Below are 17292 nucleotides of genomic sequence, written 5' to 3'. Positions count from 1 at the left end.
GCAAACTTCACAATGTTGCCAACGTCTTAATGAAAACCGGCTAAGTGTCGATACCCTGTAGCGGCGGGGAGGGTCGTATCGTGAAACAGGGGCCGAGGTCCACCTATAGTCTCGTTAATGGCCAGCTCGTTGGATTTGCTCCGATGTTATCTACTCCAACTGGTAGCCGGTGACCGTCTAGATAAGAACAGGGGATGAACTCGTACTATGGGCAGACGGATGAGGAAAGGTCTTCGTGTACCTACGGCCAAAAACGACGTTAAAGTTGCGAGGACGTGCTTCAGAGGTCGATAAAATGCTTGGAGTTGCTCCAACGAACATCTTAGTCCCATCACTGTCTCCAACTTAGCCCTCGCCTTGCGGGGGGGGAGCAGCCTCCCTAAGTTTTTTTTTTCGCGAATAGCGTAAAAGTTGGTGTCGCATAGCGCCGCAAAATTTGGCACAACGTCTGGGAATGAGCCTTTTGCTACCTATCCTGAAAATTCACTGCCATCCGCCGCGTCGGCACACCGGTATCTCCTCACCTTCTCCCTATACGGCCTTGATTCCCCAACTCACACCATCACACTACTGCATAGTTACGGTGACCGGTCGCACGGTGGATCTGAATGCCTACGTTTTCGCGCCAAAGTCTGAAACAACTAACGATTATCATCAGCTTAGAGATGTTCAAATTTAGCATTTTAAAGCTTTTAATTTAAAAGTTTATATGTGTGCTTTAACGCACTTGTCCTTATTGATTGAGAAAAGAGCGGACTTTTTATCATATTACCTAATACGAAGTAACGCAGTCGAAGTGTGATTTCGGTCCACTGTGCGTTTTCAGGCGCGCTCGATAAAACACCCAGGCCTGGAGAAAGTTGGAAGGTTGATTTTCTGATCCTCCTCACCACAAAATGACCCTAAGCGAAAAAATGCCCGCAGGGCGCTGCCAACGCGTGCCAGCGGCCCTGCTAGTAAGGGCGAAAATCAATGTATGTGTATGCGGAGCACACCCTTAGCGCTACGATGGCTCCTTGGAGACACCTGGAGAAACCTCTGCCGGCAGAAGGGTCAGGTCCCTCGCAGACGGCGCGGCACGGCGGGAGCTCAGCGGGTGGCCTAGCCGGAATGAGGATAAAAATAGCCGACTGGCCCGACCCAGCGAGGGGTGACCGAAGGGTAACCAGGAGTGAATGAGGGAACATACACGCGGTACCGAGCAGCCGATAACAGCACCGGACGATTAGTAAGTCATGAGTCAATGCTGTATTTTAGGCGTAAGGAAGCATCCATGTAGACGGGCGGACTGTCTCCAGCTCTTCCAAGTATTGCTAATATCTTGCTCCAACGAGCGTTGGCACGTTGGAAGTTTTATCGACCACTGACGTGCTTCTTGCTCATACAACTCAAGCATAACTAGAAACATTTGGATCATTATGCATGCTCCAGCTGATTAGGGAATAAAGTATGTAACATTTCCATGTTATGGTAACATTCCAGCTGTTAGAGAGACTCCGTAATTTAATCCGTTCTTAACCTTTGTTTGTTTTTGTTTTGTTGGGTTAGGCCCTTTCGGTCCATTGAGACCACTGCAGAGCCGGAAGGATTATAGGAATTGGGGTAAACATTGGTATGGACAGGCACCCTAGAGAGTCACCGGGGCTGAGCCCGTCCGAATGGACAGGCCGACCAGCCCCCCAAGCACTCTCTGCACCCGGCTACGGGTGTGCTCCCATGGGAGCAGTGGTGCGCTTCAAGGGAGCAGCCCGCATGAGATAAAGTTGCCTGTCCAGCCCGGATCAAGAGTTGCTGCGTGGAGGAGAAGGATTTGAACTTGATCTGAACATCCTGAGGATGGAAACGACGGACGGGTGTTGCGTTCACACCCGTTTCCTCGTGCCTTTTAACACTGGTTGCGGCGGGCGGCCGGCTCCCCTCCTTAGTGAAGATATCCGCGCCGCTAGATGGCAGCCCGCTCCGCGGGTACACCGATAACAAAGGGAATCGGGGAGAGTTGCCGATCCGTTAGGTGATCCGTGACATGTGTATGTGTGTCAGTACTAGTGCAGTATAGTGATGGCAGTATTGAACTTTCTGTTGGCGTTTGTTTTTTGATTGTCGTCATTGGCTTAAGATATCTTGGCATAGGTATTATGTGTCGTGACCCTCATTTATTATATGTGGCGATTTGGTATACCTGTCTTTCGGTTTCTATTGGCATTTTTATTCATTGGCGATTAGAGGTGATGTAGTTGTGGTACGCTTAGTGATGTTCATTTTGGTTTCTGGTTGAGTTGGACGTGTGGCGCGGCGTGCCCTGTAAGTGAAATGGTTTGTATGGATAAAATTGTATGCCATGATTGTAATGTTTCGCATAATTTCTAATAATTACCGTTTTGCTGGTTTTTACGTGGTCAGCTCTGTTACAGTTTGGCTCTTACCTGTACCATTTAGATGGATTTGTTTCGTTTCTTTGTCACTGTTACGCCACATTTGTAAATGGGGTGTCGCATGCAGGTTGCGCCCGGTTTTTGGTGCGAATCATCCGTGGCGCCTGCTTCTGTTGGTGGCGCTGGTTGGTGCGGCGCTCGACGTACTGGTGGCGCCGTTGGTGAGGCGTTCGGCGCGCTGGTGGCGCCTGTCTGGTGTGGCGCCCGACGTCTCGACAGCGCCCGTTTGGTGTGGCGCGCCCGGCCACGTACTTTGGCGCCTGGTTTTAGTGGCGCTCGAGCACTGTGCTCACTTTGGCTGCCGTCTACATCCTGCCGAGAGTCACTCCGATGGTGAGGATATGATTATTGTTTTGGCGTAAGTGTGTCGGCATAAGTACGAGATTTGACTGAAGTGTAATAATGTGAGATAGTACTTCATATAGCTATATACCTGTCCCTCACGCCTATGTTCAACTGTGGTACGTGTTATATTTGTTTGTGTGTCTTTGGCAGAAACCGTGCTCATGCACATGCGCTGTTACAATACAGCGTGGTAATCATCTGGCCTTTTGGCGGAGCGGAGCAGACGGCGGCTACAGTTTGGCAACAGAGCAGAGGGCAGAACCATCTAAATAGTCGCATTTTACGTTAACGCCTATAATTTCACATAAAAAGTTCAACTTCAAATGTGACCGCAGATCAAGGTCATGCCCTTACTTGAGAAGTTCATGATGGTCATCAACTGATCCGTATGGATGATCAACACATTCAAGACAATTTCATTACTCTACCTCGTCTCCTATATCAAAAGTAATAGTCGAAAAACTGATGTTGAGCTTTTTTTAAAAGCTTTTTGACCCAGCCCGACCATTTGAGTGACCGCTGGCCACCAATTGCACGCTGTCCATCAAATATGGGCAGAATGGTCGTGTTTCTGTAAATATGCTGTTGTTTTTTACGTGCCTCTTCAGATCAAGAGATATTTGTCCTTTTCCCCGATTTGGCTGGTAATGATCAGGACAATGATCATCTGACCTTTCGTTGTTGGTAAGGGGCCCCCATTAGGTTGAGGGGGCCCACTTTGCTGGGGGGCCCATCGCGAACGTCTCTCACCCCCGTCGCCAGAGTTCTGGCGGGGAAGGAGGTAATTTTGGGCTGTGACGTCACATATTTGAAAGTTTGTGTTTGGAATATGGGAAGCCTAAGATTTTTAATGAAAAATAAATGCCAGAACCGTGTTCCTGGTCATCCAATCTATAAAGGCGGGCACAATTTAACTGGTTTTAACAACATTTTAGAAGGTGGGACAGTCCCTTTAAAAGCAAAGGTCGCATGTGTGGTAGAGAGACCACTCTTAAACCCAAACTGTGCATCGCAAGTCCTTATAAAGGGAAGCAGCCTTTCAACAAGGACAAGCTCCAATACCTTGGAAATGGTGGTAGATAGGGCAATGGCCCTATAGTTCGCCTGGTCGTCGATCATCCCTCCCTTCTCTTTTAGCAGGGACACCAGCAATGAATGTGACAGGCCATCTGGTAGAGAGCAGTGATTGAGCATGACATTGAAAATCACAGCGAGGATTTCATGAAGCAGAGGATGCATGTGGAGCAGATGATCAGTAGAGACCATATCCCACCCAGGGGCCTTGCTGCTCTTCAGTTTAGATCAATTTACTTTAGGTCATTCTTTCACACATGTTTGTAGCATCATAAGACCATTGTCAATCCGTTTTGGTGATGCACCAGCGAAAAACCCGATTTATTACGTATTTTAAGTACCTCCCAAATACATTTACCTGTATCCGCCTATTATTTTTAAATACCCATTTTTATGACGCATGTTTATTTCTGGTTCATTCTGCATCGATCGGCAGTAGTTGCGTCAAAATTGGTTGAAAAACATGGCCATGGTGAGCAGTTGAAAAACTATCTGCAATATGAGGTTTTAACTCCCCTAGAGCCCCCCCCCCCCCTATTTACTTTTTTGGGACCTTTGTAATGTAGATCTGTTTGAGCGGCATGGAATGCAGTTTAAATTTCGAAAACAGGCCCGTTTGATCTCGAGATATCAAGGAGGGTCCTAAACAGGCTTCCCTGCCACTATGTACTGCCACTGCCACTTTGTATAGGGTTAAAAGGCCGTTCATATGATAGCCCTTTTAGTAACGATAATTTCCCAATTTGGTCTTATTGGTCGTGCCACTTATGGATTTTTCGTAATTTTGTGTTATTTATACTATGTTCAAATTACCCCACCTGTTCCACTTACCCCACCCTACTCTACTCACCACGGGCGTAGGAACGTCATGAAATGTGGGTGGGCCACCCTATCAAGGGGCCTCCTTTCCCAGGGGGCCTCCTATTTTCAGGGGCCTCCAAATTTTGCCTCGTCCTGCTGGCTGCTTTCAAGTATGACCTCCAAATCTAGCTTCTGAGATCGGGCAAATGTACCCAGGGGCGTAACCGCTTAAGCGAACAGTGCGGAAAGTCCGCACCATTTTTAAAACTTATTCCCCCTCCGATTTTTTTTTAGAATCTATTTGCTGCAAACGGCAAATGACCCCTGAAAACCCTTACACAAATGTCTTCCTCGTTTCCCAGGTGCCCCCATTAGCTTCATAGGCGCCCTCTTTGGCATATAAGCGCCCTATGTAGTCATCAGAGACATCCCTATATGTCCCACAGTCGCCCCGTTGTCGCATACAATGTGCGCTTATCATAGGCGTCTCTCTTTTATGGACACTTGCAGGCGCCTCTCTTTGCCATGCCGGCGCCCCTGTTTCTTATGAATGCACCCCTGCAGGCATTGATCAATTGATTTGCAGACCTCTATTGCATGTGGACGCCCATATATGTAGGCCTCAGAGGCGCCCCTCTTTCGCATTGAGGCGCCCCTATGGGCTTCATAGGCGCCCCTAAATTACACGTAGGTGCCCTACTGTCTCAGAACCGCTCCCCTTTGGCATTCAGACGCCCATCTTTCGTACGGAGGAGCCGCTGTGGTTCTTAAAGACGGCATGGGTGCTCCCAGACGCAGATGGGGCTCTCGGAGTCGACAGTGTGGGACCTTCAGTCGCTGATGGGTGCCCGCCAGATGTGGACCCTCGGAGACGCCGGTATGGGGCCCTCAGAGATGCCGGTATGTGGCCCTTAGAGACACCGGAGTGGAACCCTCAGATACTTCAGTGTGAAGCTGGTGTGGAGCTATGAATGCGCTGGCTTAACACGCGCAGTGGAAGGGTTGCGAGTACTACGCCCAGTGGAAGGGGGGGGGCGGATGTCGCCCCCCCCCTAAGATCTCAGCTTCCACTGGAGCTAGATAGACGAAATTTGGAGGGTAGGCGGAGGCCTTGGGGAACTCTGTTGTGTGTGAATTTCATGACCCTAGGTCAATATCTTCAAGGTCAAATGAGGTCAAATGTGGTCAAATCTGCCATATGAGCGAATTTTTTGCGTTTACACGCCGATAACTCAAAAAGTTATTAGCCGATTTTCTTTTTCTTTCACTATACTAAAGAATATACATTCGTGAGTATGTATGGTGAATTTCTAGCTAATCCAACTATGAACATGGCAGCTAGAAGCCTGCTAAGGGTAAGATGTCGCCGGCTGAAGCGGGATCGGCCGACGCGGGAAACGCGGCAATCACAATTTTGTGTTTACACACTCATAACTCAAGTTGCTACCGGCCGATTTTCAAAATTCTTTGACCATGAGATTGTCTGTACATTTCATAGTCTTCTCACACAGTTTGACGCGAATCGAATATAATCAGCGGTAAGGAGCGCGATGTAAAGACGGAACCGTCCCGCCCCGGCACAGTTTACAATTCAGGCGGCGCGTAACGGCTAGCGCCGGCCGCCGCGCCGCCGCGCCGCGCCGCCACGGCGGCAGGATGTTTGACTTTACACCGCTATAACAAGAAAAGTTGTGACCCAATTTTCTTATTTTTTGCACGGAAGATCCGCAGTTCAATTCTGGACAGGTAGCCAAATTTCGCAATAATATCATGTTTGCGGCGCGAGTTATTGGCGAAAAACAGGAGGGGTGGGCGGAATCCGCCCACCCCCCTTCCACTGCGCGTGTTTAAATCCCTCAAAGGCCGGTGCCCGGTACGAACATGGACATTAGAGCTCAGTGAGAGCTTGTGTGGTGCCTTCAAGTTCAGTGGCCTTGTGGAGCCGTTAGATAGACATCAACATGGTGCTCTCAGGAGCCGGTGAGTCCTCAGAGTCACCGGTGCACACCGTGGGGACTTATGCCATCCTAGCACGCATTAAGTGGCAAGTTAAAGTATTTCGATTTCCACTTTTTTGTTATTCATCCCACGTAGAATTGTCCAGCGCATCCGAATCACACCTTAAATCGTCTGTAAAATGATTGTTTATGCCTCAAAAAAACTCTCAAAGTGTAGCTTCGTCCTGACCAGCGTCGTGCTACCTGCATACAGCGAAAAAGCACACTACGATAAAACGCCCTCTCACTCGTTTCCCTGAACAGCAGGTTATAGTTGCGACATGTTTTCATTATCTTTGACTTATAAGGAAGATGATGGTATGCACGAAAATTTCCAAAATTCATCCAAATGTATAATTTTTGACCGAAATGCTAAAAATGTTAAAATGCTTCTTGATTCGAAGAGTTGACAAGCAAACTATTGCCTTACAAAGTTTGATACGCGGTGTTACGCGTGGAAATGTATATCAAAATGTTCTCCAATAATTTCTGCATCGGGGGCAGCTCTCATTTTTTGCCGAAATTTGCCTAAACCAGTCACTATGAGACGTCAAAGCAGACGGTGCCGCGTGGTTTCTTACGCCCCGCCGGGCCGCGCCGCGGCGGGTTACCCGACCGCAGCACACCGCCTGGGGGTTTCCGGTCAGTATAGGAGTTGGGAGGAGGGAGGAAGGGGGTGATACCATGTTGACATTATTTTTCTATCGCCAAATGTTCTTTTTGAACAAAACAACAACACCCTTGCAACGCTGCGTCCATTTTATTGGCTATCGCCGCCAATGTTCACCTTATTGAACTTCAGTACAGAGCTTTGATATAGGTAAATCGAAAAATGCTGTAACTTTGTAAAGTGAGGTTGGAGGTTTTGGGGTGCTAATCACGAATTTCAAGCTAGTTTTGATCAAGGATGATGTTTTCATGCTAGGCCGGGTCAGGTCAGGCCCGACCAGTAGGTGTCTTGCCGGCTATCCATAGAAGGTAGGCGTCAATTACCTTTGACGGCTTCGTAGCATGTTCCGTTAGGCACCAAAACTACTTAAATCTTCAAATGGGTGTTAAGTTCGAAATAAGCTCCAAGCACTTATCTAGAAAAATTGTATAGCTTGAAAAAGTCAACTAAGGTCATCTAAGGTAAATGACCTTGATTTGACCTTAACGTGACCTTAAAATGCAAAGAACAAACAGCATTTCATACCTTGGAGAGTTAACAACCACAACAAGACTGAAAACGCGCCGATAATGTGCGCTGATAAGCGCCAAATCGATACCAGCCTGACATGGTCTGGTGAAACAGGTCACAGGTCAAATTTTTATTAAGGTCAAGGTCATGAAATTTTAAGTGTGTGAGTAACATTGATCGAATCGAAGGTATAGAAAGTTTCGTCGTGATCCGCCACGTTTTGCTTGAGTTAGTATGCGAAAAGTCGAAAAAGTCGAGGACAGAAGTCTGTGCGACCCCCTCCCCCTTTAAGTGCAAGGACTAACAAAGTGCAAAGGTTGAGCCCGAAATGCCTTTTGGTGATTGGGCTAGACATGATCAAATATCTACTTCTAAAACGATTGTAGTTTCGTTCTACTTTTTTAACGCTTCCACGCCCACGATGCATTGCTAGCCGAAAACGTTTCAGTGCTAAGTCCTTGGGGAGGGGGCGGGGGAGGGACGGGGTCAAGCAGGAGAGCCAACCATGTTGTCAGGGATCATACACCCTAAGCTTAACCATTTGAAGGTGAAATAAAATTAGTTAAGGTAGCGGAGGATGCGATATAAATAAATTCGTGCTAGGATCGATAAAAACCCCACACCGCGGTGTGGGGCCTTCAGAGCTCCGAGATACTGGTGTGGGGCCCTCGGAGGTGTCGGTGTGGGTCCTTCAGATGTACAGTCTGTCTTAAAAGTACCGCGCAAAGTGACGGTGGATCCATCGAGCCTGACTGAGCAAGGGCCTGCTAAATTTGGGTCACTGAAGCAACTGACATCCTTATCCATTCCCTAGGTCAATTGGTCGGTGACTTTTAAATTAAAACAGGCCCTTTCTCGGTCAGGCTTGATGGATCCACCGCCACTTTGCGCGGTACTTTTAAGACAGACTGTACCTATAGAGCCTTGAGATGCACAGGTGTGGTGGCCCACAGAGCCGCCGGTGTGGGGCCCCCAGAGCTACCGATATAGGATAGGGCCCTGAGAGACACTAGTATGACCCTCAAAGGCGCCGCTGTGTGGCGCTCATAAACACTGGCATGGGTGTGGAGCCATCACAGGCGGGTGGAGCCGTTAGAGGCCGGAAAGGGCCCTTAAATGCCTACAAGGAGCCTTCAGAAGCCGGCGTGGCACCCTTATGGGGATAAGCGTGCCTACTTAAGAGCCCTTGAGGTGCTCTCATGAGCTCTGTGGGGCCCTACCGAGCCGAAATATGACCACGGCCAGTTGCCGCCGCATGGGTCTTCGGACCATCATTCTCACTAGGGGCCTCATCTGCCTAGTTTGAATAGAAGGGTCTCTCAGACCATCAGTCTCATGGGCCTCCTCTGGCTAGTATAAATAGAAGGGCCTGTGAGACCATCAATCCTAGGGGCCTCCTCTGGTTAGTATAAATAGAAGAGCCTCTCAGACCATTAATATCAGGGGGCTCCTGTGGACAGTATAAATAAAAGGGCCTCTCAGACCATCAGTCTCGGGGGCCTCCCTAGAAAAGTGTAAATGTGGATAGAGGGCCCCTCAGATTCATTAGGAGTGGACCTCTCTGACTATCAGTCTCAGGGGCCTCTTGTGGCCAGTATGAATATAAGAGCCTCTCAGACCATCGGTCTCAGGGGCAGTGGCGCAGCCAGGATTTTGTTTCGGGGGGGTCATCGCCTCCAAAGCGGGCCCCCTAGTGTGCGGGCCCCCACCCATTTTTCAGAATCTCTCCATATTTCATACACATTCTGCTGAGCGGGCCCCCTTTACCTGCACGATAACCCTGAGCGAGTTTGAATAAGAAAATGTGGATAGAACAATAGCTCGGATATCACCCGGTGTTCAATCTTTACGCAAATTGACCACGACAGAAATATGTTACTATGACGTAAGAATTCGTATCTTTCGAGGCCGAAATGTGCCTCTTCCGCAATATGCATAGCATACCTAAATGCAATCGGAACTGTTGCCTGCTTCTGTCGGACAAGATACTAGTTCCATGTGCCTGTCCTAAGTCACCTATTGGCTGCTGTAGTAGATTGTGCCCTTATTCTTCTTCATTACGTGAATTCGCTCACAAGAAGTTTTAACCCTCGCCGGCACAGGGGGGATGGGGTTGATGCAACCCCTAAAGTTTTTTTTCGCGAATTACTCGCGTAAAAAGCGGCTGATCGCAACGAAACTTTTAGTACCCTCGCGTTGATCAATTTTACACCTATCCTAGAATTTTCATGACCCTGACCCAAATGAACTTTGACCTTCTTTCCGAGACCATGTTCCGAGGCCAGAATCGCGGTTCGGCGTATGCCGGCTCGCATTAGCGGCGCGTTTGCAGTCCTTTCGTGGTTTCAAGCGTTCAAACATGTGATTTGATGTTGCTCCCATGCATAAGGGTGGATGTCAATGTCACCTGAAGGTCAGATCAGGTCATTGACCTATGAGGACCTCAGTACACTTTTCAAGCTATGCATGTTTCTAGGCTAGTTTTTGTTAGCTGAATTCGAATTTAGCAGCCATTTGAACATTTAAGAAGTAGTTTTGGTGCCTTCGTAACATGTTACGAAGCTGTCAGAGGCGGTTGACACGTATGCACTACGAATACCCGTCACGATCCCTACTGGTTGACCTGACCTTACCTGACCTGACCCGACCTCGCCTAAATGTATAAAGACATCATCTGTGATCAAAACTAACATAATTTGTTCATGACTTACTTAATTACACGGGTTTTGCTGCATAACCTGGCACGGTTGACTATTGAAAATGGCATAGTTGAAAAGAGCATACAATTTTGTCCAAGATCCAATCATCGCTTTTGCATGACGAGCAACAATATTCTTAAAAATATAAATGTTTCAAACCTCTGCATAAGTAATTCATCGATGGCCTTCATTTTTCAATAGGTAACTTTACGTCCTAAATAAATTACGTCCTTAACCTATGTTATAAAATACACTTGGCATGTTCTATAGAAGAACGCATGGTTATCAGACACGAGCACCTCGATGCGATGGATATTTTTCCCAAACCAAAATACTTAGCCGTCAAAAGGCAATCGACCGAAACGGATACATAACCCACGGAGTACGGACACAATAGCAGCCAAACGCCCACCGATCGAAAATACCCCTTATTCGCGTTGCGGAGCAAGCGGGTCACCCTAGCGGGCCCCATTTACCCGAGGGCCCGGGCCCTATCCACACGGGGGCCCGGACCACGTCCACCCGAGGCTCCGGGGCCCGTCCACCCGGGGCTCCGGGGTCCGTTCACCAGGGGGCCCGAGCCCGATCCACCCGGGGTCCGGGCCCCGTCCACCCAGGGCTCGGGGTCCGTTCTGCCGGGGCCCGGGCCCCATCCACCCGGGGGCTCGGGCGTGGGCCCGTTCTCCTGGGGGCCCGGGCCCGTTCTCCCGGGGGCCCGGGCCCATCCATCGGGGGTCCCGAGCCCCATCCACCTGGGGGCCCGGACCCGTTCTCCCGGGGGTCCGGGCCCCGTCCACCCGGGGCTCGGGGCCCGTTCTCCCGGGGACCCGGACCCATCCACCGGGGGCCCGGACACCATCCATCGGGGGCCCGGGCCCCATCCACCCAGGGGGCCCGGGCCCGTTCTCCCGGGGGCCCGTGGTGTCCCAGCAGGTATTTCTCGAAGCGGGCTCGTCCGATTAGATTAGGACATCCCCCTCTCTTTCTCTTTCTTTCTCTCTCTCTCTCTCTCTCTCTCTCTCTCTCTCTCTCTCTCTCTCTCTCTCTCTCTCTCTCTCTCTCTTTCTCGAGCGGGCCCCTGACAGAAATTTCGGGGGGTCAGCTGACCCTCTGACCCCCCCTGGCTGCGCCACTGCTCAGGGGCCTCTTCTGACTAGTGTGGATAGAGGGCCCTCCCAGACCACCGGTTTCAGGGGCCTCCAGTGCCCAGTTATATGAACAGAAGGGCCTCACAGCCATTAGCCTCGGGGGCCTCTTCTGAATATGAGGGCCTCTCATACCATCAGTCTCAGGGGCCTCTTCTGCCTAGTGTGAATATAAGGGCTTCCCAGGCCATCAGTCTCAGGGGACTCTTCTGACTGGTGCCGGATTGAGGGACCTCCCAGACCGAAAGTTTTGGGGGTCTCCTGTGGCCAGTATGAATATAGAAGGGCCTCTCATTCCATCAGTCTCATGGGCCTCTTCTGCCTGGTGTGATTATAAGGGCCTCTCAGGTCATCAGTCTCAGGGGCCTCCTCTGACTACAGTGTAGATGGATAGGCCTCCCAGACCATCAGTCTCAGGGGCCTCTTCTGACTATTGAGGATAGAGGGGCCTCCTCTGACTAGTAAGGGTAGGGGGCCTCGGCTAGACCGCCAGTGTCAGGGGCCTATTCTGACTAGTGTGGATGGAGGGGCCTCCCAGACCACCAGTCTCATACCTCTGACTAGTGTGGATAGAGGGGCCTCCCAGACCGCCAGTGTCAGGGGCCTCCCCAGACCAGTGTGGATATTGGGGCCTCCTCAGATCCACTAGGGCCTCTCAGGCCATCAGTCTCAGGGGCTTCGACTGACAAGTATGAACAGAGGGCCTCCTTGGATCCATCACGGCCATTTGGAGTCCGTGCGTGGGGATTCGTGGAACTTATTTTTACCGAGTTTGTTTATTCTGGAAGGTGACGACGTCCTCTCAAATCGAAACGAGGGGCCTCGAGTAAAAAGTGGGTGGGCCAAAACACATGGTTGGCCCCCCACCTCGAAAAGTGGGTGGGCACTTGCCCACCTGCCCCCCCCCCCCTGTTCCTACGCCTATGCTACTCACGGAAAGTGGGCACTCCACCCAGGTGAAGATCGAGCGGCGGCAGCAGCGCCGGCATGTGCAGCGGCCAAAATGGGAAGCGTGGCAGCGGGGCCGGCACCACTGGCAGCGGGGCCGGCACCACTGGCAGCGGGGTCGGCACCACTGGCAGCGGGGCCGGCGCGACCGGCAGCGGGGCCGACGCCGAGTGCCGCCCGAAGTGGAACCTCGGCAAATCGGCGACCGAGTGCTCCTCGGAGCTGGGCGTCCCAGACGGACCGCCCGTGTCCGCCGCGCCACTCAGCTGGCTGGCCGAGTCGGCAGCAGCGCTGTCCAAGGCCACACTGTTTGGCGCCTGGCTGACCAGCATAGCGACCAAAGGGGGACCTCTCAGTCTCGACCGGCACCGAATCAGCGGCTACAGTAGCGGCCAGAGGCGGCCCCCGCCGCCAGCCACCATGTGGGCGGAGCATGCGGGCAGCGCTGTGACGTCACGAGCCGGAAGACCAATGGGCGACGGCTGGGCCGTCGGGCCGCAGCGGCTGCGTGTACCGATTGGACCTGCCTCTTGACTGTGGCTAGAAGCTAGAACCCAATTAGCCTCGTTCATGCGGAGTGGCTAACAGATCTAGTGGCGGAATCGGGAACTGGCGATTGTATGATATTCGTGGCCGGGCCGGCACGCGGCCAGTCACGTGGAGAATTCGCTCGGCGTAAGTGTGCGGCGTTTGCCAGCTTCTAATGTGTAGGAGGGGGGGGGGGGGGGTCGGTCAGACCCCCTTGCCGTTTGGCCCCTGATTGAGCTAGAGCTTCGCGGAAAAAAACGAGCGTGCTGCCCGTGACGAGAGGAAGCCGATGATACCCAATTTTAGGGTCCTAGGTTATTGGTTGATCTTCCAGCTCAGGTGAATGACCCAAAGTCGGGAAAATCGGGACCTGTTAGAAAGTCGTTAAGTGTGGCTGCTAAGGGTTTTTTTCGGGGTGCTGATCACGAATATCGTGTTAGTCTTGATCACAGATGATGTCTTTAAGCATTTAGACCGGGTCGGGTCAGGTCAGGTCAGGTCAAGCAGTAGGGGTCGTGACGGGTATTCGTAGTAGGTACGTGTCAACCGCCTCTGGCAGCTTCGTAACATGTTACAAAGGCACCAAAACTACTTCGTAAATGCTCAAATCATGGTGTGTCAAAAGTGGAAATAGCCGCCCGGCTTTAGTTCGCCAGCCTTGTCAATAGATGGCAGTACCACAATATAGGCAGCGGATCGTGCAATTGACGTCAAATTTTCGTTATCTGCTAAGAATTGAATGGCAGATCTTTACATGCAAGAATCAAGTAAATCGGTCCACAATTTTTCTAGCAACACAGATATGAAGTCAAACACCCTGCCAGAGCGGCGGCGCGCGGCCGGCGGCGGCCGTAGTACGCGCCGCCTGGGAGACTGGCGCGGCGCTGAACGGTTCCGACTTGGCACTGCACTAAAACCTGTTAACTGCTTGGAATAGTTATTATAGCAAAATTTTCATTCAAGTGAGGAATAACCAAGGGCAGGAAGTATGTATGCTTGTGTCCGTACTGTGTAAGCCACGAAACTGCATTAGCAGATACTCGCTAATATTAGATCCAGCCAAGTCCAAACGCATTCCAAGGGCTGTGTTTCTGATGGTTCAACAATGTTTATCGTTCGAGGGCGGATACAGTTTAAACAATACAAAAAATATTTTTGCACAGCTCTATTCCTTGAATAATTCTCTTCAACGCCTCATTCCTAGTTAAGCAAATTAGCCCACCCTGGTTGAATAAATAAGGCGATTTCGCCACAAGGTCGGGGAAAACCGACCGAAAACGGCCGCGCTCAACGTTAATTTGGGCATGCAGACTCTTAAAAACTCGCATTGGGCGGGTAGGGTTTCCCAGGTATTGGCTCCAAAACACCGTATTCGGCTCCCGAATACGTCCAAGTGACCCGCCTCGTTCCTAGTTAAGCTCTAATTAGATCAAGTGACTCATAAGGAGCAAAAAGACGACAAAAAGCATGAATTTCCCTATGGCGGCGGGCTGCCTGGTTGCCAGACGGCGCACCGGCTATTTCCACTTTTGACACACCATGAGTTTCTAAATTCGAATTCAGCTCCAAAAACTAGCTTAGAAACATGTATAGCTCGAAAAAGTGAACCGGGGTCACCAAAGGTCGCTTTTTACGCGAGTTATTCGCGAAAGACCATGGGGGTCCATCCGACCCCCCCCCCCCCCTCCTACACATGCGAGGGTTAAGAGAAAAGAACCGCTGGTGCGGGTATCGATCCACCGACCTTTCGCTTACCAGACCGAGACTAACCACTCGGCTACGACGACACATGATGGTAGCCACTAGGCGTATAAAATTGGAAACAGTCTCAACTCGAATCTAGCCTCAATGCATGCATTGTCGCGTCGGATGGCTATGACGTGGCACTAGAGATGTCGCCTGTTGGTCGGCCGATTCGTGTAATACACTTGGCGACTACGCCGCCCGGCCGGGGTGCCGCGCGGCGCCCGCGGCTTTCCCGTCGGTGGCCGACGGTCAATGTTTTCTCAGATTGCTCCCGCCGAGCCGCATCGCGTGACCGGCGCGCCGGCAAATGGTCCCGTAATGGACCATTTGACTGGGGGAGATTAACCTATGGGAACCAACCACCTGGTCGGTCGACACAACAGCAGCGCTAACTGTATGATACCATAGTAATCAGCAGAATGGTCGGTGGGGAGCGAACAGGCAGCATTCAGTCGGCCGAAAAAAATCAACCCGCGCCCTGGGCCCGTATTCAGGTCGACGGCGTAAGTACATATTTTTGCGTAAGTAGGTATAAATTTCGTATTCAGGTCGACATACTTAAGTATTAAATACTTGCGCCAAAGCCATTTACTTACGCCATTTGGTATACAGGTCGAACAGCGTAATTAAGTTTGGTATTCTGGTCAAAAACTTAAGTAAAACCTACGCCAGGTGGTATTCAGGTTGACATACTTACGTTAATGCGTAAATAAATAATCCAGAATTGGAGGATCAAAAGCATGCGATAGCATGCTTTTGCATCCGGAAATTCCCATTGGTGGGTCGCTGAAGAAAAGTTCGGCCAAGCCTGTTTGTCAGTATGTGAGTGAGTATGTGAGTGAGTATGTGAGTTTGTCCAAGCCTTTTTGGACCTGGAGTCAAAATGGGTGGACCGATCGGGACGAAAGTGGGACCGTTCGACTCGTCTCCGGCGAGGTAAACTTTTGGTACTGGCCTCGGTTCGCTCAGTGCTTCGTGGCACATGCTATTCCGCTTCAAAGTTTCGGTGACACGAAATTTTTTGTCAAGGCTAGGGTAAGGGCGGGTAAAAGGACGCAGGCGACAAGAGTATGCAGCAGCTGTTTCGGTTGCTTAGCAACGCCTCATCAGCGTCATCTCGAGTCCTAAAGACGCTGTCTCTCACGCGGCTTCGATGGTGGAAGGTGGGCGCGCTACGGGTTCACTTGTCTTTTTTAGAGGCTTAGACGTGTTTTTCACATCGCTTTTAGACTTTTTGGGGTGCAGGAAAAGGTGTGACCTTCCTCAGGGAGCGGCAATAGAATTTTCATTTTTTCCTATCAAGATACCACGGGGAATCTGGTGCGTGTGTCAAGTCCCAATTGTTTACGCGACGACTGTGGCGCCAGCTCTCAGCCCGCTTTGTGTCTACCGTATGTGTCGGCCATGAGTACGCATTGCCGTGGCGGACAAGAGTACGCAGTTTTCCGAGTGCGTGGTTGTGTTGCATTAATCAACTTAGTGCATCAGGCGCGCAACCCCTCAGCAGATTCACGGGATTGGCCAACAAGGTGGATGACACTCGGGGGGACGCCGAGCAGTTGGGGAAACCACGAAGAGCACCACTGTTTCTGGTAGACCAGGGGGCATTTGCACGACCACAGCGGGGCGCCTCGACTCTGTTAAGAGTGACCGTTTTAGTGGCTGCGGCAATAAAGATAACAATAGTTTAATTACTTGCATGAATGCATTGATTCCAGCGAGTAGGAATCATACACGTAGTGCGTACTCCACCCGCACGAAGTGCGTACTCTTGTACTGCCTATCGGGCAAGAGTACGCAAATGCAGGGTGTTAGAAAATTGCTTACGGTCACGCTTTAAATTGGACGTAGGCCGCTGTGGTCATGACAGTTTGTGGACAAATGATCAGGCTTTATCGGAGTATACTTATCGTAGCCGTAAACCAAAACCGAACGGCGTGAGACGACAAAATGCATTAGGTGCGTACTCTTGTACGGTCCTCCCCTACAGGTCAACCCGAGGTCACGGACAAAGCCACACTGGCGGGACACATCGGTAACACCTTGAACCAGTTTCCAGGGGGTCACCGTCTGCGAGGGGTGCAGGCTGCACGTGCTGGGGGCGGAAAACCGTTTTGACGTGAGGTCCTCTGGCTCAAAGAAATTTTGAGCTATCAACCTCAAAATCGGTTCAATGGTAGTCTCAGGCAAGGCCTCCAAAATAGTGCACATTTGGTTGAGCTAAACTCTGTGGTGCACGAGCTAGGTACGTGCAAGCCGATTGCACCCCTTCGTGCGTTGCCACGCCTGCAGGGTAAACGGCCGCTCTAACTGGTTCAAAACTTGCAGGTCATAAGAAGAATACATTGAGTCGTAACATTCCGGCGAGATAATATCCCAGGGGTGCAAGCTGCGCGT

The 17292-nt window shown here is 50.8% G+C and overlaps 1 protein-coding gene across 1 annotated transcript in view; it reads right to left on the bottom strand.

Annotated features, from left to right (window-relative positions):
- The window catches only part of LOC122392469 (homeobox protein rough-like), a 47618-nt gene extending 34647 nt beyond the window's left edge, over positions 1-12971 (bottom strand). The window contains exon 1 of the mRNA XM_043387351.1: positions 12608-12971. Within this exon, the coding sequence (XP_043243286.1) occupies positions 12608-12953 (346 nt within the window). The 5' untranslated portion in view covers positions 12954-12971. The remainder of the gene's footprint in view (positions 1-12607) is intronic.
- Between the last annotated feature and the right edge of the window lie 4321 nt (positions 12972-17292).

The sequence above is a fragment of the Amphibalanus amphitrite genome, unplaced genomic scaffold (assembly GCF_019059575.1).
Source record: "Amphibalanus amphitrite isolate SeventyFive unplaced genomic scaffold, NRLGWU_Aamphi_draft 000023F_arrow, whole genome shotgun sequence".
In the NCBI taxonomy this organism is placed as follows: Eukaryota; Metazoa; Arthropoda; class Thecostraca; order Balanomorpha; family Balanidae; genus Amphibalanus; species Amphibalanus amphitrite.
The sequence above is the reverse complement of the archived record's forward strand: the minus strand, read 5'-3'. Positions and strand labels throughout refer to the sequence as shown.